The sequence below is a fragment of the Belonocnema kinseyi genome, chromosome 7 (genome assembly GCF_010883055.1).
Source record: "Belonocnema kinseyi isolate 2016_QV_RU_SX_M_011 chromosome 7, B_treatae_v1, whole genome shotgun sequence".
Taxonomy (NCBI): Eukaryota; Metazoa; Arthropoda; class Insecta; order Hymenoptera; family Cynipidae; genus Belonocnema; species Belonocnema kinseyi.
In genome coordinates, this window is record NC_046663.1 from 93,729,295 (window position 1) to 93,749,937 (window position 20,643).

The window sequence follows — 20,643 nt, forward strand, 5'->3', positions numbered from 1 at the left end:
CATGCATGTGAAAACAGGGTGTCCTTTTCATCTTGTAACATTAAAATATCGTAAAAAATACCCATCCAAATTCTCCATTACAAAATATTTATACTTTTATGGAAAATTTTGTTACAATCCGCGCAACCAAGGGTTAGGTGACCGGGGGTGGAATGTGGTTGCGGCTTCCGCATTCCAAATTCTGTACCTGGCGCCATTCAAAAATAAATTAAAAATTTTGAGGAAATAGATTTAAAATCTTCTCATTTCTTTTTGTTTTGTTTAAATAAAATAAAGAGCTAAGAATCTTCGTTTTACTTTCGTTTGGAACCACATGCCTTAACCAGTCAACAATGTGATTTTTGGCAAATGCATCGCCGCCTGGCGTAAATCAAAAACATGTTTTCGAATAAAATATTAGTTATTATTTAATGGAGAATCTGAATCTGCAATAAAAAACGTTGGTTTCAATTTTAAATTATAAAGTTACTCCCCCCCCCCCCCTTTCGCCTCCGAGAGGGTGGGGTATTGGGTAAATTGTTGGGGATTTTCTTCTCCCACTCGAAAATACAAAGTTTTCTTCACGGACATTTTTTTTTTATGCGTATTTCTATATATATATTTCTTATATATATATAGCCTATTGAATTCGAAGCCTTTTATTGTTACCTAAAGCTCCTATGTTAAGTCAATACTTATATAAAAGTACTGCAATCTTGAGAATATTTATACTTTTCTAAACAAAAAATTTACTTTTACTTTTCTAAATTGTTAAGTATTTTATTTGCAAATTAAAAAAAAAAAATTAAATGGGACAACATGGTTTGAAGTTAAAATGAAGGTTAAATCAGTAAGATCAACTTTGTCAGTTTGCGGCGTTGAAAGTGAAAGAAGTCGAAACTACGGTTTACAATATTTTCACCTTATATTGAATAATTCTTACGTTTAATGAAGTTGAAACTGACGACGATACTTCGACTCGGGATATTTTAAGTTTAGAATAAAAATATAATAGTGAAACAAAGCATAATCGTGGGCTTGATTAATCAGCAAAATGGATTTTTATCATACCCTTAACTTCAAATAAATTTGATTTTTAAAATTGTAATTTAAAAAAAAAGACTTTAAAATTAAATAATATTAAATTTGAAAGCTTCAAATAAAGCGGGTTGATCCAAGATTAAGTGCATTTTGTAATTTAATATGATTTTTTTATCTGGAGTGTGGGAACACAATTACCAAGATTTCTGGTCTTTTAGCTATTATTAATGAAAATTACATTATATTTTTATATTTAAAAGGGTCGTTGGTCTCCATCTTTTAAAACTAGTAATTGAATTAATAATCCATTTTAACTCATTCACAAATTCCCTTAAACATCTTCGCCTGTACGAATTTGTATTGTGTTCATTTATCATATATTGATTTTGTTTTAATCTTTTTACTTTTAATTATTTACCCTGTCATATTATAGCAACAACCATTAAGTCAATTCAAAAATTCTTGAAAGTTTTATTGACGCTGAAGGTCTCTCCGTAAGAAGAGAGATAAACGTTACTAAAATGTTTTGTCATATGTTTACTTCACTTCTTTCTCAAAATGACACCTATGTTAAAATAATATGTACTCATATTATATAAAAATATTGCACATGGTTTCCAAAATAGAGCCTACGTCTATAAGAAGCGTTTTTTGCAAAAAAAAGTTTCTTCTTCTATTACTGAACTTAATTTATGTTTAAACTAACACAATTTCAAGCACGGTCACGCACGAATATAAGTATCACCTTGTCACGTTACAAGTTTTTTAAAACAAACTTTCGCATAAAGTAACAATTTCTATTAATTTTTCGTATAAGAAAGAAGTTCATAATGTTTTTCTTTACTTCTATCTAATACGAAAAATTCATTAGAGTTATTATTTTATAAGTAAGTTCATTTAAAAGAATTGGTCACGTGAAAGTCCAGTACATGCTCTTAAACCTGTGGAAAAATAAAAATAATAAAATACCGAAACTACTTAACCTGTATGTACCTAATGCACGCATTAGCCAACTGAGCTATCGAACCGCGTGGACTTTCCCGACAAAATCTCGGCCATGATTTTTTACTGAAAAAACCAGGATCAGCTCATGTACAATTATGTATTTTTTGGTTTTATACGTATTATGATAAAGTAGGTTTAACCATTTTCAATCTCCAAATTAAAAACTGAAATGTTATAAAATCAAGGATTTTCTTGTGAAAGCGATTCGTTTAAGAGAGTGGAGAGTATGAATAGAGAATACTCACAAGTTAAATCTGAAATGTAATGGTATTGGATGGAACACATGTGCGTTTATAATGTAGAGGAGAATTATTACGTAGAGAGAATATTATACATACAAAACGTACATATAATAGAAATGTACGTACGTGCAAGTCAGACGAGTGACATGAAAAGCATAGTAATTGCTCAGGTGTGAGGAAATATACTCGATATATTTCTAAAGGAAAATAATCATTATCTCTAGAATATCTGGTGAGACGGGCTCTGGTAAAATAGGAATTATTAGCTATTTTGCAAAATGCGGGTTATATGTACACAAGGGTGGGATAAAAAACAACTTTTTGGAATTTTTATTACGGCCAGCAAAAATCTTTTTCTGCATTTCAAAATGAGACTTAATGATTTTTTCAGATATCAAAACGACATCTTCAGTGAGCATACACTTTTTAAAGTTTGAGACTGAAAACAGTGATTTTTTCTATATATTTCAATGTTCGGTCACCATTTCTTCATCGAATTAGTTTTTATTGTATTTATTCGTTTATTTTGATGTCACAAACGATTTACAAAAACGTTTAGTTAAAAAAAAAATTTGTTGATGACTGTAGTTAATTAGAATATAATTTTCATTTGAAAATCAAAGTATCATGGATAATCAAAAATGATAAAAATTGTAAATTTTCTTTATTATCCTTTTCAGGGGTCTTTTAGGATCTAAAAATACATATAAATTTAGAAGGAAAAGTTGTGGATTAGTTGAGAAACATTTTAATCATCTGCAAATTAATACGAAATAACAGAGCAATAGTTCACAACACGAACTTTTTTACATTCTCATCAGAGAAAGTATTAGATTTGTGTAAAATTTGACCTCCCCAGTTTTTATAAAATGTCCACGTTTTGAGATCCCCTGAATCCGAAAAATAGGTTTTTACGAATGTGTCTGCCTGTATGTCTGTATGTATGTCTGTCTGTGAAAACGATCACTTTTGAAAAAATTAATCTATTAGATTGGCCTTTAGTACACTCGTTTAGTGTCCTAAATTAAAGGCCAAGTTCGTTAGCCAGCCATTTTGGATAAAAATTCAAAAAGTGGGCACATTTTCAATATTTTTGAGACCACTTTTTAAAAAATTCAAAAATTCTCTGTACGTTTATTCATAGTATTTAAAAATTCGAACAATTTATTCTTATGACTTTTTTCATAATATCAAAAATTAGCAGAGTTACAGCATTTACTAAATTATCAACCACTTTTTGATAGGATGCACAGTTTTGGCTCTAATCATGAAAAACATGATTAACAGTAAAAAAACAAAAAAATCTGCCCGCTTCTTGGACACATTCTGATCACAACTTTTATCATTTAATTTCTTTTTCGTCTGGTGTGTGGGGATTCAAAAAATTTAGTTAATAATTAGTTATTTTTTCATGATAATACGTTCCCATCAGAGAAGGTATTAGATTTGTGTAAAATTTGATCCCCCACCCAGTTTTGGTAAAAAATTCACGTTTTGAGACCCCCTGAATCCGAAAAACAGGTTTTTACGAATGTGTCTGTCTTTATGTTTGTCTACGAGTACGATAACTTTTGAACAAAATAATCTATTAGATTGGCCTTTCATACACTCTTCACTCTTGTCTAAGCTAAATGCCAAGTTCATTGATCAGCCATTTTGGATAAATATTCTAAAAGTGAGCGTATTTTGAAAGTTTTTGAGACCACATTTTTTTATGATTCAAAAATTCTCTGTACACTTATTCATAGTACTTGAAAAGTAAAATGTTAATTTTCGAAAGCCCTACAAGATTATCATAACAACTTTTTGAATTTTTTCGAAAAATTGATAATTCAAATTTTTATAAAACAAAAAGTAATAAAAAATTGTATTTTGTTGTCAAAATATGCAAGGTGGGAAAAAATATATAAGGCAAACATTATGCACCCAAAAAATATCTACAAATTTGTTATGAATCATTTTTATAGGACACGTAGTTTTTGTTTTATTTATAAAAAAAAACAGTGAAAATACAAAATTTACATTTTTCGACACATGACACAAGCTAAGAAAAATTAAATAAATAACATTTTTTTACCGAAAGTAGACTATAACAATTTTTATTAATTTTTTTTTATATGATTAGCAGTTTCTTTTTTAATCGTGAATAACAACATTAAAAATAAAAAAATTACATTTTTGGTAAAATGAAACAAGATATAAGAGAAAGGTTGTTTAACCCAAAAAAATCTAAATTTTTTTTGAAATAAGTTCCTGATAAAACGCGTGGTTTTTGTTTTAATCGTAAAAAATAACATTATAAATAATGAAATTGACTGTTTGGAGAAACGGCACAAGACAAATTAAAATATTCATATGGGCGTATGTTCCAAAACGTAGCTACAAGATTCCCTTCGCCTATTTTTTCCATATGACAGGCCGTTTTTTTAACTTTTAGCATACCAAAATTTATCAGTTTTTTTAGTCTCCAAAAAGTCTTTTTCTTATTTATATTTTCAAATTCAAAACATGAAAAATAAACAAAAATTATGATTCAAAGTATTTGAAGTACACTTTCTGAATCAAGGAATTTAATACGCAACTATTCTTTAAAAAATTAAAAACGTAGACGCTGAATAGTTTTATGATACTATCTTATAAAATAAATATAATATTTAAAACAATACTGAAATGTAGCATTTTTAATTTGTTTAAAAATTTTAATATAACATTTCCAAAACAAATTTATTCAAACTAACCACTTTCAAAATAAATAAAATAAAAACTTTATCGAATGAATAGAATTGAGTAAATTTAGGAGAATGTAAAAAAATTAGGATAAACTAATAATAATTTAGGTTGAATTCAAAATGAATTGCAAAAAATATTTTCAAATTTTTTAAAACAGGACAATGAAATTTCTTCAGTTTTAATACCAATGGAAGTTACGAATTATAATAATATACATTTATGGGAATGATATAAAATTTCAGGGATAAACTCGAGTGCTTAGCATGAGATACGTGATGAGAATGTGTTCGTTAAAGCAGAAGGAGCTTTAACAAAAGAGAATTCACAATCATTAAATTACTGTTGTCGATACTTTTACCTTTAGTTTTAAATAGTATGTGCAGAAAAGTCGAGCGCTTGGCGCGAGCTGAATACACTATCGAGCACGAAACGCGAGAACCAACAGTAGCGCGCGTTGAGAATGTGCCCGCGATGCGGGCAGATTTTTTTAGTTTGAAACATATTATTTTACTTGATGATACAACAAAATGGCAATTATAGTTATTTTGATTTTTCCTTTTGAACTCATGTGTGTATTTATGTCGTGAAAAACCCCTGGAAAGAATAACAAAAATTGATGATTTATTGTATTAACATTTTTGATTATCTTCGAAATTTCCAGTTTGAAATAAAAATTATGTTCTACGTAACTACATTCATCAACAGAATTTTCTTTTACAATAAAAATATTATAAAGTCTATTGCTCTATCAAGATAAATGAATTCGTACAATAAAACCGAATCCTATGCAGAAATGGTGACCGTACATTGAAATATATAGGAAAAATCTCTGTTCTTAAAGCTTCAAACTTTAAAAAGTTTATGCTCACTGAAGATATCTTTTTAAATATCTGAAAAAAATCATGAAGGCTCATTTAGATATTTCCTTTTTAAAATACTTTTTGAATTAAAGAAACCTATGCAAAATTTTCGGAAATTATCATTCTTATACTATTTAAAAATTTAATTGCAATAAAGTTTTTACTCTTCAAATATCGAGCTTTTTTGTTTTACTCAAGTTCACAGACACACAAAAAAAAGTTTTGTCCACCAGACGAGACAAACATTTCGATATGGTTTTGTGGTCGCTGAATCCGATTTCGGGGTGATTTTTACTCGAAAAAATCGCATTTCGTTTCTAATCTCAAAAAAGTGAGAAAAAAAGTTTCAAAATTTATCACTTTTTTGAGGTTAGGAACGAAATGTGATCTTACTAAATCGAACCTACCCCGAAATCGGATTCAGCGACCCCAAAAACATATCGAAATATTTGTCTCGTCTGGTAGACCAAATCAGTTTTTTTCATGTGCCTGTGATATCATTAGAGTGCATTAAATTTTTTTCGTTTTCAAACTCATCTGAATTCGAACATCAGTTTTGAAATTCAAAATGCAAATGTTAGTCAAAATCGCACCTAAAAATAATAATAATTGTAAATAAAATAACAATTATCTCAGATTTTCTCAAATGCGACATTAAAAAGAGTTAACTTTTTTTCGCTTGCAAAATACTTTATAGATTTTTAGTCTATTTTAATAATTACCTATCTGATAGAAACACAAATTATACTTATTTACTGTAATTTTTGTTATTTTGCCCATTTTGTTGGTGTTATAGCAATGCTTCCAGTAAAAACGGATGTTCCTCAGGGTGTTTCACGATTAGGTCCAGGAGCCAGGAGATCCTTTTTATGTAGAATGAAACGAAAATTCGACGCTAACACTCATGATGGGGATTCGCAAATCAAAGAAGAAGCCGACACAACCACTTGTTCCCAAAAGCGAAAAAAGCAACAAAATCTCGGTAAGTGCGTTTCTAAACAGCAAATTTTTATCAAATTCTTTCTACAGTGAAACCTGGTTTTAATTACGGTTTCGAGCATGGCTTTCATCGGCTCGGTACGGGGTAAAGTTGGCTAAAGCCAGTTAGTGTACGGGGTATAGGCAGTTTAGAGTACTAGGTTAGGTCGAATAGGGTGCGGATAAGAGCCGCCTAGGGTATGGGGAACTACCAGGTAGGGTACGGTGTAAATTCGGCTAGAGTACGGGATAAAGTCGGGTAGGGTATGGATAAAATTTAACTAGGGTATAGGGTAAAGTTGGTTAGCGTTCGGGAAAAGGTTGGCTAGGTGTTACTGGGTATAGTCGACTGTGGTTTGGGATAAACTCAGTAGGGTACAGGTTAAGATTGGGCAGAGTACGAATAAAATTCGGCTATAGTACAAGGTAAAGTCGGTTAGAGTACGGGATAAAGTTAGTTAGGTTGCTGGATATAGTCGGCTATGGTACAAGGTAACGTCGCGACGCGTCGGCTAGAGTACGGGATACAGTCAAGTAGGATATGGATAAAATTCTACTAACGTACTGGGTAAAGTCTGTAAGAGTACGGGAAAAGGTTGGTTAGGTGTTACTGGGTCTAGTAGACTAGGGTTCGGGGTACAGTCAGTAGGTTACAGGTGAAGGTCGGGTAGAGTACAGATAAAAGTCGGGATAAAGGATAAAAGTACGGGATAAAGTTGGTCAGGTTACTGGTTATAGTTGGCAAGGGTGCGGGGTAAAGTCGGCTAGAGGACGGGATAAACTCGGGTATGATAGGGAAGCAATTTGACTAGGGTACAGGGTTAAGTTGGTTCGAGTACTGGATAAAATTTGTTAGGTTATTAGGTATAGTCGACTAGGGTTCGGGGTAAAGTCAGTAGGGTACAGGTTAAGGTCAAGTAGAGTACGGATAAAAGTTGGCTAGGGTTTAGGGTCAAGTCTGTTAGAGTATGGGTCTAAAATTGGTTAGGTTACTGAATATAGTCGGCTAGAGTAAGTGGGTATAAAATTGGTTAGGTTACTGGATATAGTCGACTAGGGTGAGTATGGGTATAAAATTGGTTAGGTTACTGGATATAGTCGGCTAGGGTGAGTATGAGTATAAAATTGGTTAGAATATAGTCGGCGAGGGTAGAGGGTAAAGTCGGCGTGAGTGTGGGATAAAGTCGGGTAGGGTACATATCAAATTTGATTGGATACAGGTAAAGTCAGTTAGTGTACGACTGTACGGGATGAAGTTGTTTAAGTTACTGGATATATAGTCGAATAGGGTTTAAGTTAAAGTCGGTAGGGTACAGGTTATGGTTGGGTAGAGTACGGATAAAGGTTGGCTAGGGGACGGGCTAAAGTCGGGTAGTGAAAAAAATACAACGGACCGACATCTGACTGAAACTATAAGGGTTTCTGTCCGGGGCAACGAAACCCTATAAATGAAATTCATCTTTAATTCTGACTCGTTCCAGTAGGTTCTATAAAAAAATTTTTATAGGAGATTTTATAGGACTTTTTAAAAGAAACAATTTTCTTTGAAAACTTCTTTTTTGCATCTCGCGTTCTTGGTTGATAATTTGAATTTTCTATTTTTCAATAGCATTGTCGTTGTTTAAGAAAATAAAAGCGAGTCCTATCAAAAAATATTTAACGACGATGTTATAGGTGCACTTTCGAAGGAATTTCTTATACTTTCCTTCATAAATTATTGCTACAATATTGATGTATATTGTCAGTGTTATTATGAAAAAATTCTAGAAGGTACGCACGATTTATTTAAGCGAATGTAGCGCATACCTCCAGGATCATGCAACACGGTTTAAAGATAAAAAAAATGATCGTGAGAGGCGAAAGGTCTACACACGACCGCAGAAATATCTGAATCGCCCCTTCTCTGATCAAATTTTTATCTTATACACGAATTATTTATATTTTTGTATTCATTTTTGTATTCGTTTATTATTTTTATTATTTTCAAGGTATTGCAAATGGATTTTTACGTTTTCTAAAGATTTCCAGAGATTATAAAGGATTTCAAAATAGATACAAAATTTCAAGGGATTTCGAAGAGATTTGTAGGATTTCTAACGATTTCAAGGGACTGAAAAATATTTACAAATCTACCAAGCAATTTCGAAAGATTTCAAAAGCTTTTCATTGATTTCAGTCAAATTTTAAACTATTCTAAAGATATCAAAAGAATTCACCGTTGTATAGTTTTTCTACTTTTTACATTAATTCCTTCAATATTTTTGTAGTATTTATTACAAAGCTGACCATCGGAATCGTTTTCTTTATAATCAATTTTTATAATGAATTTCCTATCATCCATGGAATCTTTTGCAATCTCATACAATGATTTCAAGTCATATAAATATACAATGTTTTGCAATGCCATCCAAGCAGGCAATCTTGCAATCAACAATAAAAAAATCTGCCCGCAGGGCGGGCACATTCTGATCGCGCGCTATGTGCGCGGCTTGCAAGTTTGAGTGCTAATTTTTAATAAAAGGGATTCAAGCATACGGTTGATCAACCATGTTGAAAATTCTATCAGAACTTTTTGTACGGTAGTACTGCCAGTGCTGGTTTTAATATTTTTTAGTTGATCCTTATTCTGCTTGCAAAAACAAGAATTTTTTTCATTGTGCTTTTTTCTACAGTGCATAGATTCGAAATAATAAAACGTAAAAAAGCGATGTTTTTAACAAAAAACGTTATAACAACTGAACGGCTCGATAAAAGTGGATCGTGCTTATTTTAAAGAGGATAAGAATGCAAATCTTTTCTTTTTGATTTTTTTCGAATGCGCCGAGTGGTTCAAAAATTACAGACAGGTTTTGCTTAAAATTTCAAATCGCGTTGGATTTTTTAAGAAACATGCATTTTTGACGGAGATATGAAACTTTGAATATTGACTTTTTACCATTTTTCTGAAGGACCTGTACAAAACGCGATGTCTTTAAAAAAACTTTTTTCACTAATAATAGCACCAAGTAGCATATGGTAAACTTGAAATTTAAAAAAAAATCATAACTCTTGATCCGTGTAGTCTAGAAGTTTTTTTTTTAATTTACGCGTAATTTTATGCATTACAGCTTCTTCTCTGGTATCATTTACGTAGCTTTGCAAATAAATGAAGTATTTTTGAAATAAGTAATGCTAGTAATTTGCTCTAAAATATAGGTACATACTAACTTCAGAATCGGGTTTTTTTCGCCTCTTTTAAAAAAAATCCAGGTTCTTTGAGAAGCCACAACTCGGCACCTACTAAAGACAGAAGGTTCTTTTTTTTAACTTCTTCAGAATTTGCTCTAGTTTAATTTAGCTGTCAAACATTTTTATCTAAAATGCAATGAGGCGGGGCAGTCTGCGCAAAAACAGTTTTTGGACATTTTTCAAAAATATTTCCAGCACACGTAGTTATTTCGGTTCATATCTAATACAGTAAAAAGACCTTTTTTCGTGAGAGATGCCTACTATAGGTTTCAAAAATGTTGACCTCTCTACTAAAGCTTGAATAAGTGAGTGAAAAAAAACTTCACTGCTAAGATAATTTTATTGTTAACAGATTTTTTATTCATGACACTATCATACATTAATTACATGGTGCAATCATAATCTAACCGAAAAAATTTTATAACAACAGTTTTATTTTATTTTTTTACAGGAACACTTAATAATCTTTAGAAAAGTACTCTTGAGCCTCGATACACCGGCAGTAGCGGTCCTTCCATTGTTCATAGCACTTTCTAAACTCATTTTCCGGAATGGCTTTCAGCACGTCGGTTACATTTTTTTGTATGGCCTCGATCGACTCAAAACGCCTTCCCTCGAGCTTCTGTTTGATGAGCGGGAACAAGAAGAAGTCTGGGAGCTACAGTCCAGACATGTCACCCCCAGACTTCTTCTTGTTCCCGCTCATCCAAAAGAGAAAGTGCTATGAACAATGGAAGGACCGCTACCGCCGGTGTATCGAGGCTCAAGAGTCCTATTTTGAAAATTATTAATTTCGGTTACTTTCTGATCGCACCCTGCATCAATAAAGTTAAAGTTGCGCGAAGGTTTAAAAACAGGATCAATAGCGTCTATTTTCACGACAGTGAACCTTGACTTGTTATATTTTGTTGAAAAATTATTAGACACGAGGCGAAAAAAATCAAGCGAATTCCTTGACATTTTCTGTAAATTTTGATGTCATAAAAATTAGAAAATGTAAATAATAGTAGCTTACAGAGTTAATTATAGAAGAGGACCTTATTTCTGTCCAAATTGTGATGAAAAACTCAAAGCCTGAGATAAGTAAAAAAATCAAATAATACAATGAAATACGAAATAAAGTTTCCAACTGATTAAATAATTGGCTATCAGTTACACTCACCGCCCCTAAGCGACATAAAAAAACGTAGAAAAAATAATTGCTAATAGCCAATTATCTAATAATTTTGAAACTTTATTTCGTATGTCACTGTATTACTTTAATTTTGTTACTTACCTCATGCTTTGACTGAGCTTTCTATCACAATTTGGAGCTGAGATAAGGTTCACCTCAATAATTAACTTTATAACCTACAATTATTAAAATTTTTTAATTTTTATGACACCGATATTTACAGAAAATGTCAAGGAATTCGTCTGATTTTTTTCTTCTCGTTTCTAATAATTTTTCAACAAAATATAACAATTGAAGTTCACTGTCGTGAAATTGACGCCGTTGACCCAGTTTTTGAACTTTCGCCCAACTGTAACTTTATTCATGATTAAAGTATGATTGTCTTTTGAATTAAGAATTTGTTTGAAATAAAATTATATTCGCAGTGAAGTTTGTTACGTTCTTGAGCGATTTTTTTTCACTTACTTATTCAAACTTTAGCAGAGAGGTCAACATTTTTGAAACCTATGGTAGACTAGTAGATAAATAACATAACGTTGCTTATTAGTTTTGGATAGTTTGTAAGCTGTTTATTCATTAGAAAAATGCTTTCTTTTTGGCTTTCTCTAAAGAAAAATTGAATTCAAAAACTTTTACTTTGATGATGATTGAGGCTTACTGTACGACTTGGTGAGACGCTGCCTCAAAATACTTGGCCGAGATTTTGTAACCAAAATCCAAATGGTTCAAGAGCGAAGTTGGTTAGTGCGCGCGGTATGATACAAAAGCTTAGGTAGCTTGCAATTATATATGCAAGTGACTGCGTTTGCGAATTATGTATTAATAATGGTAAAAAGCGAGGACTACGTAACAATATTGTCAAACATAACTTGTTTTCGTCGAAACATCGTGTTTTGAACATTCGTATACTTCCGTTTAGAATTAGAATTTCTTATCTGAGAGAATATTTCCCCTTACCTACTAAATTTACAGCGTCTGTGGTATAGTTTTCTAAGCTCAGTATCTCAGAGTCTGTTAAAATGTTGCATACATTTCATATGATAATTAATCAGTTTCTTGAATACGGAAGGTTGTGAATTTTAATTGAGTTTTTTATGAACTAATTTTTTCCGTGTAGTGTACATCAACAATCCGAGTAATTGACCCCTCAGATAACTATAATTTATATTCAGCGAATATATTTATATTTAGATGAGAGCATGTTACGCAAGAATATATAAGGTCTTTTACAGCATCTTTCGAAAACAGGCTTCGCAAGCTCGTGGCGCTGACATGACGCTTCAATGCACTTATATTACGCATAAAGAACTCATAGGGAGCATTAGAATCAAGTATGCGCATGATTCGATCATCATGCTAACGACACATATCATCTCTCATTGAAAAGTATAACAAAGCTATTATATAGGGGAGAGTGGCTACCAGGGAATTGAGCCACTTTCAAAGTAGTAATTATGCCATAGTTTTACGTAATGTATCACGTTAACTAACTTTAAACGTGAAGATTTATACACTTAACCACATAATGCTAATATGACTCAAACGATTTTGTTTCAAAAAATATCTACAAATTTAACGTTTCTAGGAGAAAACAAATGGTCCTTATTTCTGAAGTCGCCGGATTACAGGGCACGGTTGTCAGGAATAAAAATGTACTGTTCATAGTAAACCACATGTACTATTTTTCATCCGACATTTAAAGATTTGTCTGTAGAAATTCTCAGCATTAAATACCGCTTGATCCAACTCTCAAAACATTTCTGATACTCAATTTTCGGTATGCCTATCAGTGCCGTTTTCGATTTTTGTATTATCTCCGGTCGGCTGCTAAAACGCGGTCCGCGTAGTGGTTTTTTCAGTCGATCGAACAAAAAAAAGTCACAGGGAGCTAAATCTTGCGAATTTGATGGCTGCGTAATTGTATTAGTTGAGTTTTTCGTGAGAAACTCACGGATAATGATGGCATTGTGCGACGGTGCATTGTCGTTAAATCCATTGCAAAAATCGAAATTCGCAAAAAAACAGATGAACTCAAAATTGCGTTAAATTTACAAATGTACACTGTTAAAAATTTTTGGAGTTGTACCACACATCTACCAGAATTCTACATAACAAGCGTAAGGTAAAATTGCAACCAATGTATTGGAATGACGAAATTGCAATACATGTATTGTAAGTGTTGTAAATCGTGAAGCCATCGTCCAGCATTCCAATACATGTATTAGAGCGTTTGTAAGATGAAAATTGTGCACAACGAAATTACCAACAGCCAAAATTACTTAAAATGGTGAGTCAAAAATCCGGGTGCACCGGGTCGAGCACCAGGTAGTTTAATACGTATTCTAGGAGAACTTGAAAAAAATTTAAATTTTGTGAATAATGAAAACAGTTCGAAATGGTTAGTCGACGACCCGCGTGCCCCAGGTCGCGCCTCAAGTATCATATCACGTATTCTACGAGAACTTTTTTAAAATTTAGATTGCTTCAACAGCTAAAATAACTAAAATTTGTGAGTCGACAATCCGAGTGTACTAGGTCGACCACCACGTAGTTTAATACGTATTCGACGAGAATGTTTTCAAAATTTATATTGTTTAAAGAGACAAAATTACCAAAAATTGTGAGGCGGCGATCCGGGCGCACCGGGTCGAGCACCAGGTAATTTAATACGTATTCTACGAAAACTTTAAAAAAATTAAAATTTTGTAAATAATGAAAACAGTTCCAAATGGTTAGTTGAAAACGCGGGTGCACCCGGTCGCGCGCCAGGTATCTTAGCCCGTATTCTATGAGAAATTCGTCAAAATTTAGGTTGTTTCAACAGCCAAAATAACTAAAAATTGTGAGTCGATGATCCGGGTGTACTAAGTCGACCACCACGTAGTTTAATACGTATTCGACGAGAATTTTTTCAAAATTTATATTTTGTGATTAATGAAAACAGTTACAAATGGTCAGTCGGCGACCCGGGTGCACTAGGTGGCGCCCCAGGTAGTTTAGCACGTATTCTATGAGAACCCTTTCAGAATTTAGATTGTTCCACCAGCCAAAATTATTTAAAATTGTGAGTCGACGATCGGGGTACATCAGATCGAGCACCAGGTAGTACAATACGTATTCTACGAGAACTTTAAAAAATTTGAAGTTTATGAATAATGAAAAAAATTCAAATGATTAGTCGACGACCCGGGTGCACCAGGTCGACTCTAAGTTTGAGTAATTTTGGCTGTTGGAATAATCTAAATTTTGAAAAAGTTCTCACAGAGTACGTGCTAAACTACCTGCGGAGCGACCTGGTTCACCCAGGATGCCGACTCACCATTTATAATTATTTTCATTATTCACCAAATTAATTTTTTTTTAAGTTCTCGTAGAATACGTATTATACTACCTGGTGCTCGATCTGGTCCACCCGGATCGTCGACACACAATTTTTAGTAATTTTGGCTATTGAAACAATCTAAATTTTTTTTAATTCTCGTAGAATACGTGCTACCTAGTGCTACCTAGTGCGCGACTAGATTCACCCGGATCGTCGACTCACTAATGATATTTATTTTGGCAATTGACATAATTTCAATTCTTTAAAATTTCTCTTAGAATATGTGCGAAATTGGCCACTTGAGATTTTTGAATTTTTAACTTATGAAAAAGTAACCGGAAAAAATAGTTGCTTAAAAATCCAGTGACTTTGTATTAAGTCTTGGATATGAGAGAAAGCCGGTTAAAACTTACAATCTTATATGTTCAAGAAAATGATTAAGCACCATCCGAAAAGCATGTAACATTTTAAAAAAATCTCAGTGACAAAGCTCGGAAAAGACGACAGTCGCTGATAAGTACGCACATTACTTTAGTACGCACATTAAAACACAATTTGCACAAACAGGTCACTTGCACACACACTGTTAAAAAGATCTGGTTGAATTTTCAACCACATGTGGTTGAAGTTTTATACAATTACGTCTATTGAAATGTCAACTATGTGTGAATGAAGAATCAGCACGTGTAGTTAAAATTTCAACAATGAAGTTTAAAATTCAACTACATGTAATTGAAATTTGAGTAAAGCGAAAAAAATGTATTCGGTACAGTTATTAAATTTCAAAGCAGGTATATTTTTGCAGCGAAATGAATAAGTTTGATTCAAAATGTTTAAATAATCAAGAATTTAAAATAAAACCCATAAAGATTCCTTAAAAATACTGTGCTTTGAAATCCGCTAACTGTACCACATGAATTCTAATAAGGAATCGGCAGTTATTTTTAAGTTTGTGTCGTAAGATCCATGAGATTAATAAAGTGCATATAATATTTAGAAAAATAAGCAGCTATAAAGAAGAAAAACAAAAGGTACATTGGAATTATATTACCATCATGAATTTCGCGTCTGTTTAGACCAACTTTTCATAACTCGTTTTTGTAAACATAATCTGAAAGAGATTATAGTAGTTAGTACCGATAGTATGAATGAACTTTTCTCATTGTGATAATATTATTTCAACGTACATTTTGTTTCTCTTCTTTAAAGCCGCTTTATCTTCTAATTATTATATTATGTTCTTAGGTTGAAAATTGATTGAATTTTCAACATACTTCTAACAGTGCATATAAACACACGCTAACCGTTTTTTTTTTCAGTCTCACGGGTTTTTTCGACGTATGCAAATAAGACTGTGCCATCATTTGATCCTGATTTGGCATAGTCCTCCTAACAAAAATATAGGATATCCATGGGGCATTTTAATATCCCAGAAACTTCCCATAAATATTCCGGATATCTTGGGGATATTCCTTGGATATCTCTGGGTTATTGCAGGACATAAATGTGATCAACTGGAATATCACGGTATATCCTATTGCTGTGAGAGCTTATATTTACACCCATCGTTTTCTTGCCAGATTCGACATCAGCGTCAAAACTCGTGTGGAAAAATTTCCGGGCAGTTTGGTTACAGGTCGGGCCCAAGTCTGGATTTATCTAGACTGTCTAGTCTGGAAGAACTGATCTAGCTCAAGAATCTGGCTCCGGAATTCAAGTCTGACGCCAATCCCCGTGTGGAAAAATGTCCGGGCTGTCCCCTATTGCAAATACCTATATAGGTCACTAATAGGATTCTATATAAGGATCCTATAAGTGACCTAAATAGGATCCTATATAAGGTCACCTATATAGGTCAGTATAGGAGCCACCTATAGGAAATGAAACAGCTTCCTGCATAGGATGCTATATAGAATCCTATTAGTGACCTATATAGGACAGATTATGAACCGGAAGTGTTGCGCAGTAGTTTCCTATAGTATATACAGCTGCGTAGTAGTTATTTTTGACCATGCGATTGCCTAATAGTAGGAACCTGTATAGATTCTTATATGAATTCTAGCGTGGGAAGAAGCAACCCATACCCTTACCATAGAATCATTTAGGATTCTATAAAGGATACTATGCAGGAAGCTGTTTCATTTCCTATAGGTGACACCTATACTGACATATATAGGTAACCCTATATAGGATCCTATATACGTCACTCATAGGATCCTTATATAGAATGCTATTAGTGACCTTTACAGGCACCTATATAGGTATTTGCAGTAGGGTCTGGTTACAGGTCTAGCCCAGGTCTGGATTTATCTTGACTGTCTAGTCTGGAAGAACTGATCTGGCTCAGGTCTGACGCCATTCTGGCTCAGGTTTGACTTTATCTAGACCGTCCAGTCTGAAACGTCTGTTCTGGTCCAGGTTTGGCACTGGTCAGCTAGCCAAGAACGAAAAAAATCATAAGTTCCATCAATAAATTTTTTTGAAATACTTCACAGATATTAAAGGGTGTCTAAAATAATGAAAAATAAGAAATTCAAATTATAAAAACACGACTTTTTTCTATCACCTTGACAGTCTGGCCTGGTCCAGGTCTGGCGCTGATCAGCGAGCCAAGAAAAAAGATCTTAAGGGATCTTTCACAAAATACGTGATACGTTTAGGGGAGGGTGGGAGTCTGCCGAAGTATCATTTCCTGAAAAATGTATCACGTATTTTGTGAATAGCACCTAAGTTTCATCACCAAATTTTTTTCGACATACTTTGAAAACGTTACAGGATGTCTAAAATGATGGAAAATAAGAAATTGAAACTATGAAAACACGACTTTCTTTCTTATAATCTTGAGTGTCCGGTCTGGCCCAGGCCTGGCGCTGATCAGCGAGCCAAGAAAAAAAAATCTTAAGTTCCATCACCACATTTTTTTTGGATGTATTTTGTAAAAGTTACAGGGTGTCTAAAATAATGGAAAATAAGAAATTCAAGCTATGAAAACATGACTTTCTTTTTTATCATCTTGACAGTCTGGTCTGGTCCAGGCCTGGCGCTGATCAGCGAGCCAAGAGAAAAATGTAAGTTCGATACAGTAAACTTTTTCTTACATTTCAAAAAGTTACAGAGCCTGTAATGAAATTTTTTAAACTAAAAAAGTTTATAGTGAAATTTTTGTATCCAAGTCATTAAAACAATCAAGTTTTCCCAAGTAATTGTAATTCATTGCTTGACCCTCGGCATGCAGACATCTTGCTAGTTGACGTCACAACTTTAAGTATTCTGACAGTGCTTGGCTCCGACCTCTCGGAAGCAGTGCTAGTTTTTGTCGATCAAGTGTCACAAACTGTCAAAATTTCTTATTATTTTCCGAATAATATATTAATCCAGCCAAAAGTTAGCTGTAAAATCGGAGGCATAAAATGTACCAAATCTGTATTAAGTTATTAAATAAATAGTAAGTACAAACCTACTTCTTATCTATTATAAAAGAAAATGTATTAGAAACTATAATTGAATTGATTGATTTTGTTGATGGCAGTATATTTTTGACGCAAAATTTGAATTTTTGCTGGTTATATGAAACATATATATATTATATATTTTTTAGGAAATTATGTTTTGCTTTTTGAGCGTATCCTCAAAGCGTATCCTCTAAACATGGACGATATTATACTGAACTATAAAACATTAATCGATCAGCCATTAACTAGTGACTGACGAGCCAATAACTCGCTGCTGACCAGCCTATAACTAGCGTCTGACCAACTCATAACTAGCGGCTGACCAGACTATGTCTAGCGGCTTACCTGACAGTCTGGCCTGGGTCTAACCAGAAAAAACGTTACACTTTTGGCCAGGCCCAGGACAGACCATCTGGTCAGCGCCAGGACTGAAAACCTGGCGGTCTGGTCTGGGCCAGGCCAGCGCCAGAACATTTTTCCACACGGGAATATTTAACAAAAATGAGCAAAAACATGCCTGAAACCGAATCCTGCAGGACAGTCTTATAATTATTCTTTAGATTATTATTCAGAATCATTAAATTCCCAATTAAGGTAAAAAAATTTTTAATGTTTTATACAAAAAATCGTTTTTTTTTTAATATGAAATTATTTAATTTCAAAGATGATAAAATCCTCACAACAAAATGATATTCTTGGCATATCCCTAAGATATCTCGGCAGGATATAGGATATCCTGAATACACAATTTTGACAATGAAATCCAATATTTCTGAAATGCATATTTATTCGAATATGTAAAATGTCTGACAACATCAAGATTTACAAACATCCGTTTGAAAAAAAAACACTTTGCACAAATCTCGAATATTAGGTTTCTTTCAAAATCTTATCTCAGTATAATTAGCAAAAAATTCTTAATGCGAATCATTTTTATCACCAATAACAGCCTACTTACATTAAAAAATAATTCACTCCCTAAAAATTAAAAATTAGGTTGTTATTGTATCTGTAAAATCTAAATTGCGCAGTTTAGAGATCGCACTTTTCAACAGCAAAATCAGTTTTTATGATAGAAAAACAGTTTAACTAATATGTGCCGCGTTGTTTTGTATAATATAAATAACAATAGATTATAATTTGGCACGAATATTCAAGAAATTGTCGACTTGTTAAATTAAAATTTTCAGTAATATACTAAATTATAGAATTGGGATATCTTGGGAACTTTCTTAGCATATAAATTTGGGACATTAATGGGATATCCTTAGGATATTCTGAGATATCCTTGGAACATTCCAGGGATATCGAGATTTCCGCCCTGTAGGAAATTATTGGAATATCCCTAGGATTGCCTGGGATATGCCCAAGATATCCTGGGAGTTAAATGGGATAACCCGCTGAAATCTCATGCTGTGAGGGTAAATGTTAGGGCAATTTTAGTTTATGCTTGCGTTTACTGCCGAAAATCGATATAGCTTTTAAAAAAGATTTACAATTTTGTGATAATTTTAGTTTGTATTAAAATTTTTCATAGGAAATCGAAATCTTAAACGAGTTTTATGTATGTATGAACGTGTTTTTATTGCCTCTAAGAATACAAGATTCTGTGGCAACGTAAGGCCACTATTACGAAAATTGATCAAATACAAATAAATAAATAAATGAACGAAAAGTTATAATATCGTATGTACACGGAGAACCCTTTTGCTGCAATATTTGCTAAAAAGCAGACTAGATTTTACTATTTTCAGTTTGCAATGGAGGGACATATTTCTACAGAAGATTGCAATATTTGCAAAGGACTATAGTAACATCGAGAGGGAACGACGCACTGATTTAGTAAGCGACTTAGTAAAATTGGTGCAGTCAGATTAGCAGACGAAAAAAAATAAACCCAACATGCACCGCGTTGCGTTAAAGGTTACGATACGTATCCGTTACACGAACATACGACGTAAATGCAGACTTCTTTATCATGGGATGTTGAACTCTTTCGCACTATTATATTTATTTAAATTGCAATTGTACAGTACATACGATTATATATAGTTTATACATTAATATATACATGCAGGAATATTATATTGCAAGCTCAAACAGAAAAATGTGATTAAAAATTAAAGCTGGTGGGAATTGAACACGGGTCTCCAACGCGGCAGCACGGCGATATTCCATTCGGCTAAACTAAATAATGAGATTGATTCATTAATTATTCGCAGTGGTGGCATTTTAAAAATTCTAAGCACTAAATCTTAACGTAATCAAATATCATAATATCGAGGTTGAAAAATAATTTTTTGCTCTCTGTGAAAAAATGTTTTTTTAATTGTAACTTTTCGAATTATCTTAATTTATTGTAATAAGCATATTTGCATCAAACCAAGTGGAGTGATTGATAAATTTAAGGAATTTCAGTAGAGCGTTGGTCGGCTGACATCGTTTACGCTCGGCTGCACTCGGTCCAACGGTAGGCTCGCTTACTAACAAGGAAACTATCCCAGGTGTCCCTCACCGATTTTGATGAAATTGCAATATGTTGTAGTACATCGAAAAATAAGAGACACGTATTTTTTTTTATCGGCCATTAAACACTTTTAAGGGATGAAATCCACCCCTGAAATCCACCCTC

General features: G+C 33.0%; 1 protein-coding gene across 4 annotated transcripts in view; it reads left to right on the plus strand.

Moving 5' to 3' along the window:
• LOC117176211 (aryl hydrocarbon receptor nuclear translocator-like protein 1) overlaps window positions 1-20,643 on the plus strand; it is a 142,262-nt gene that overhangs the window by 108,854 nt on the left and 12,765 nt on the right. For all 4 annotated transcript variants that reach the window (XM_033366338.1, XM_033366342.1, XM_033366340.1 and 1 more), the window contains one exon: window positions 6,654-6,839. In XM_033366338.1, coding sequence (XP_033222229.1) covers window positions 6,654-6,839 — 186 coding nt within the window. The remainder of the gene's footprint in view (window positions 1-6,653; window positions 6,840-20,643) is intronic.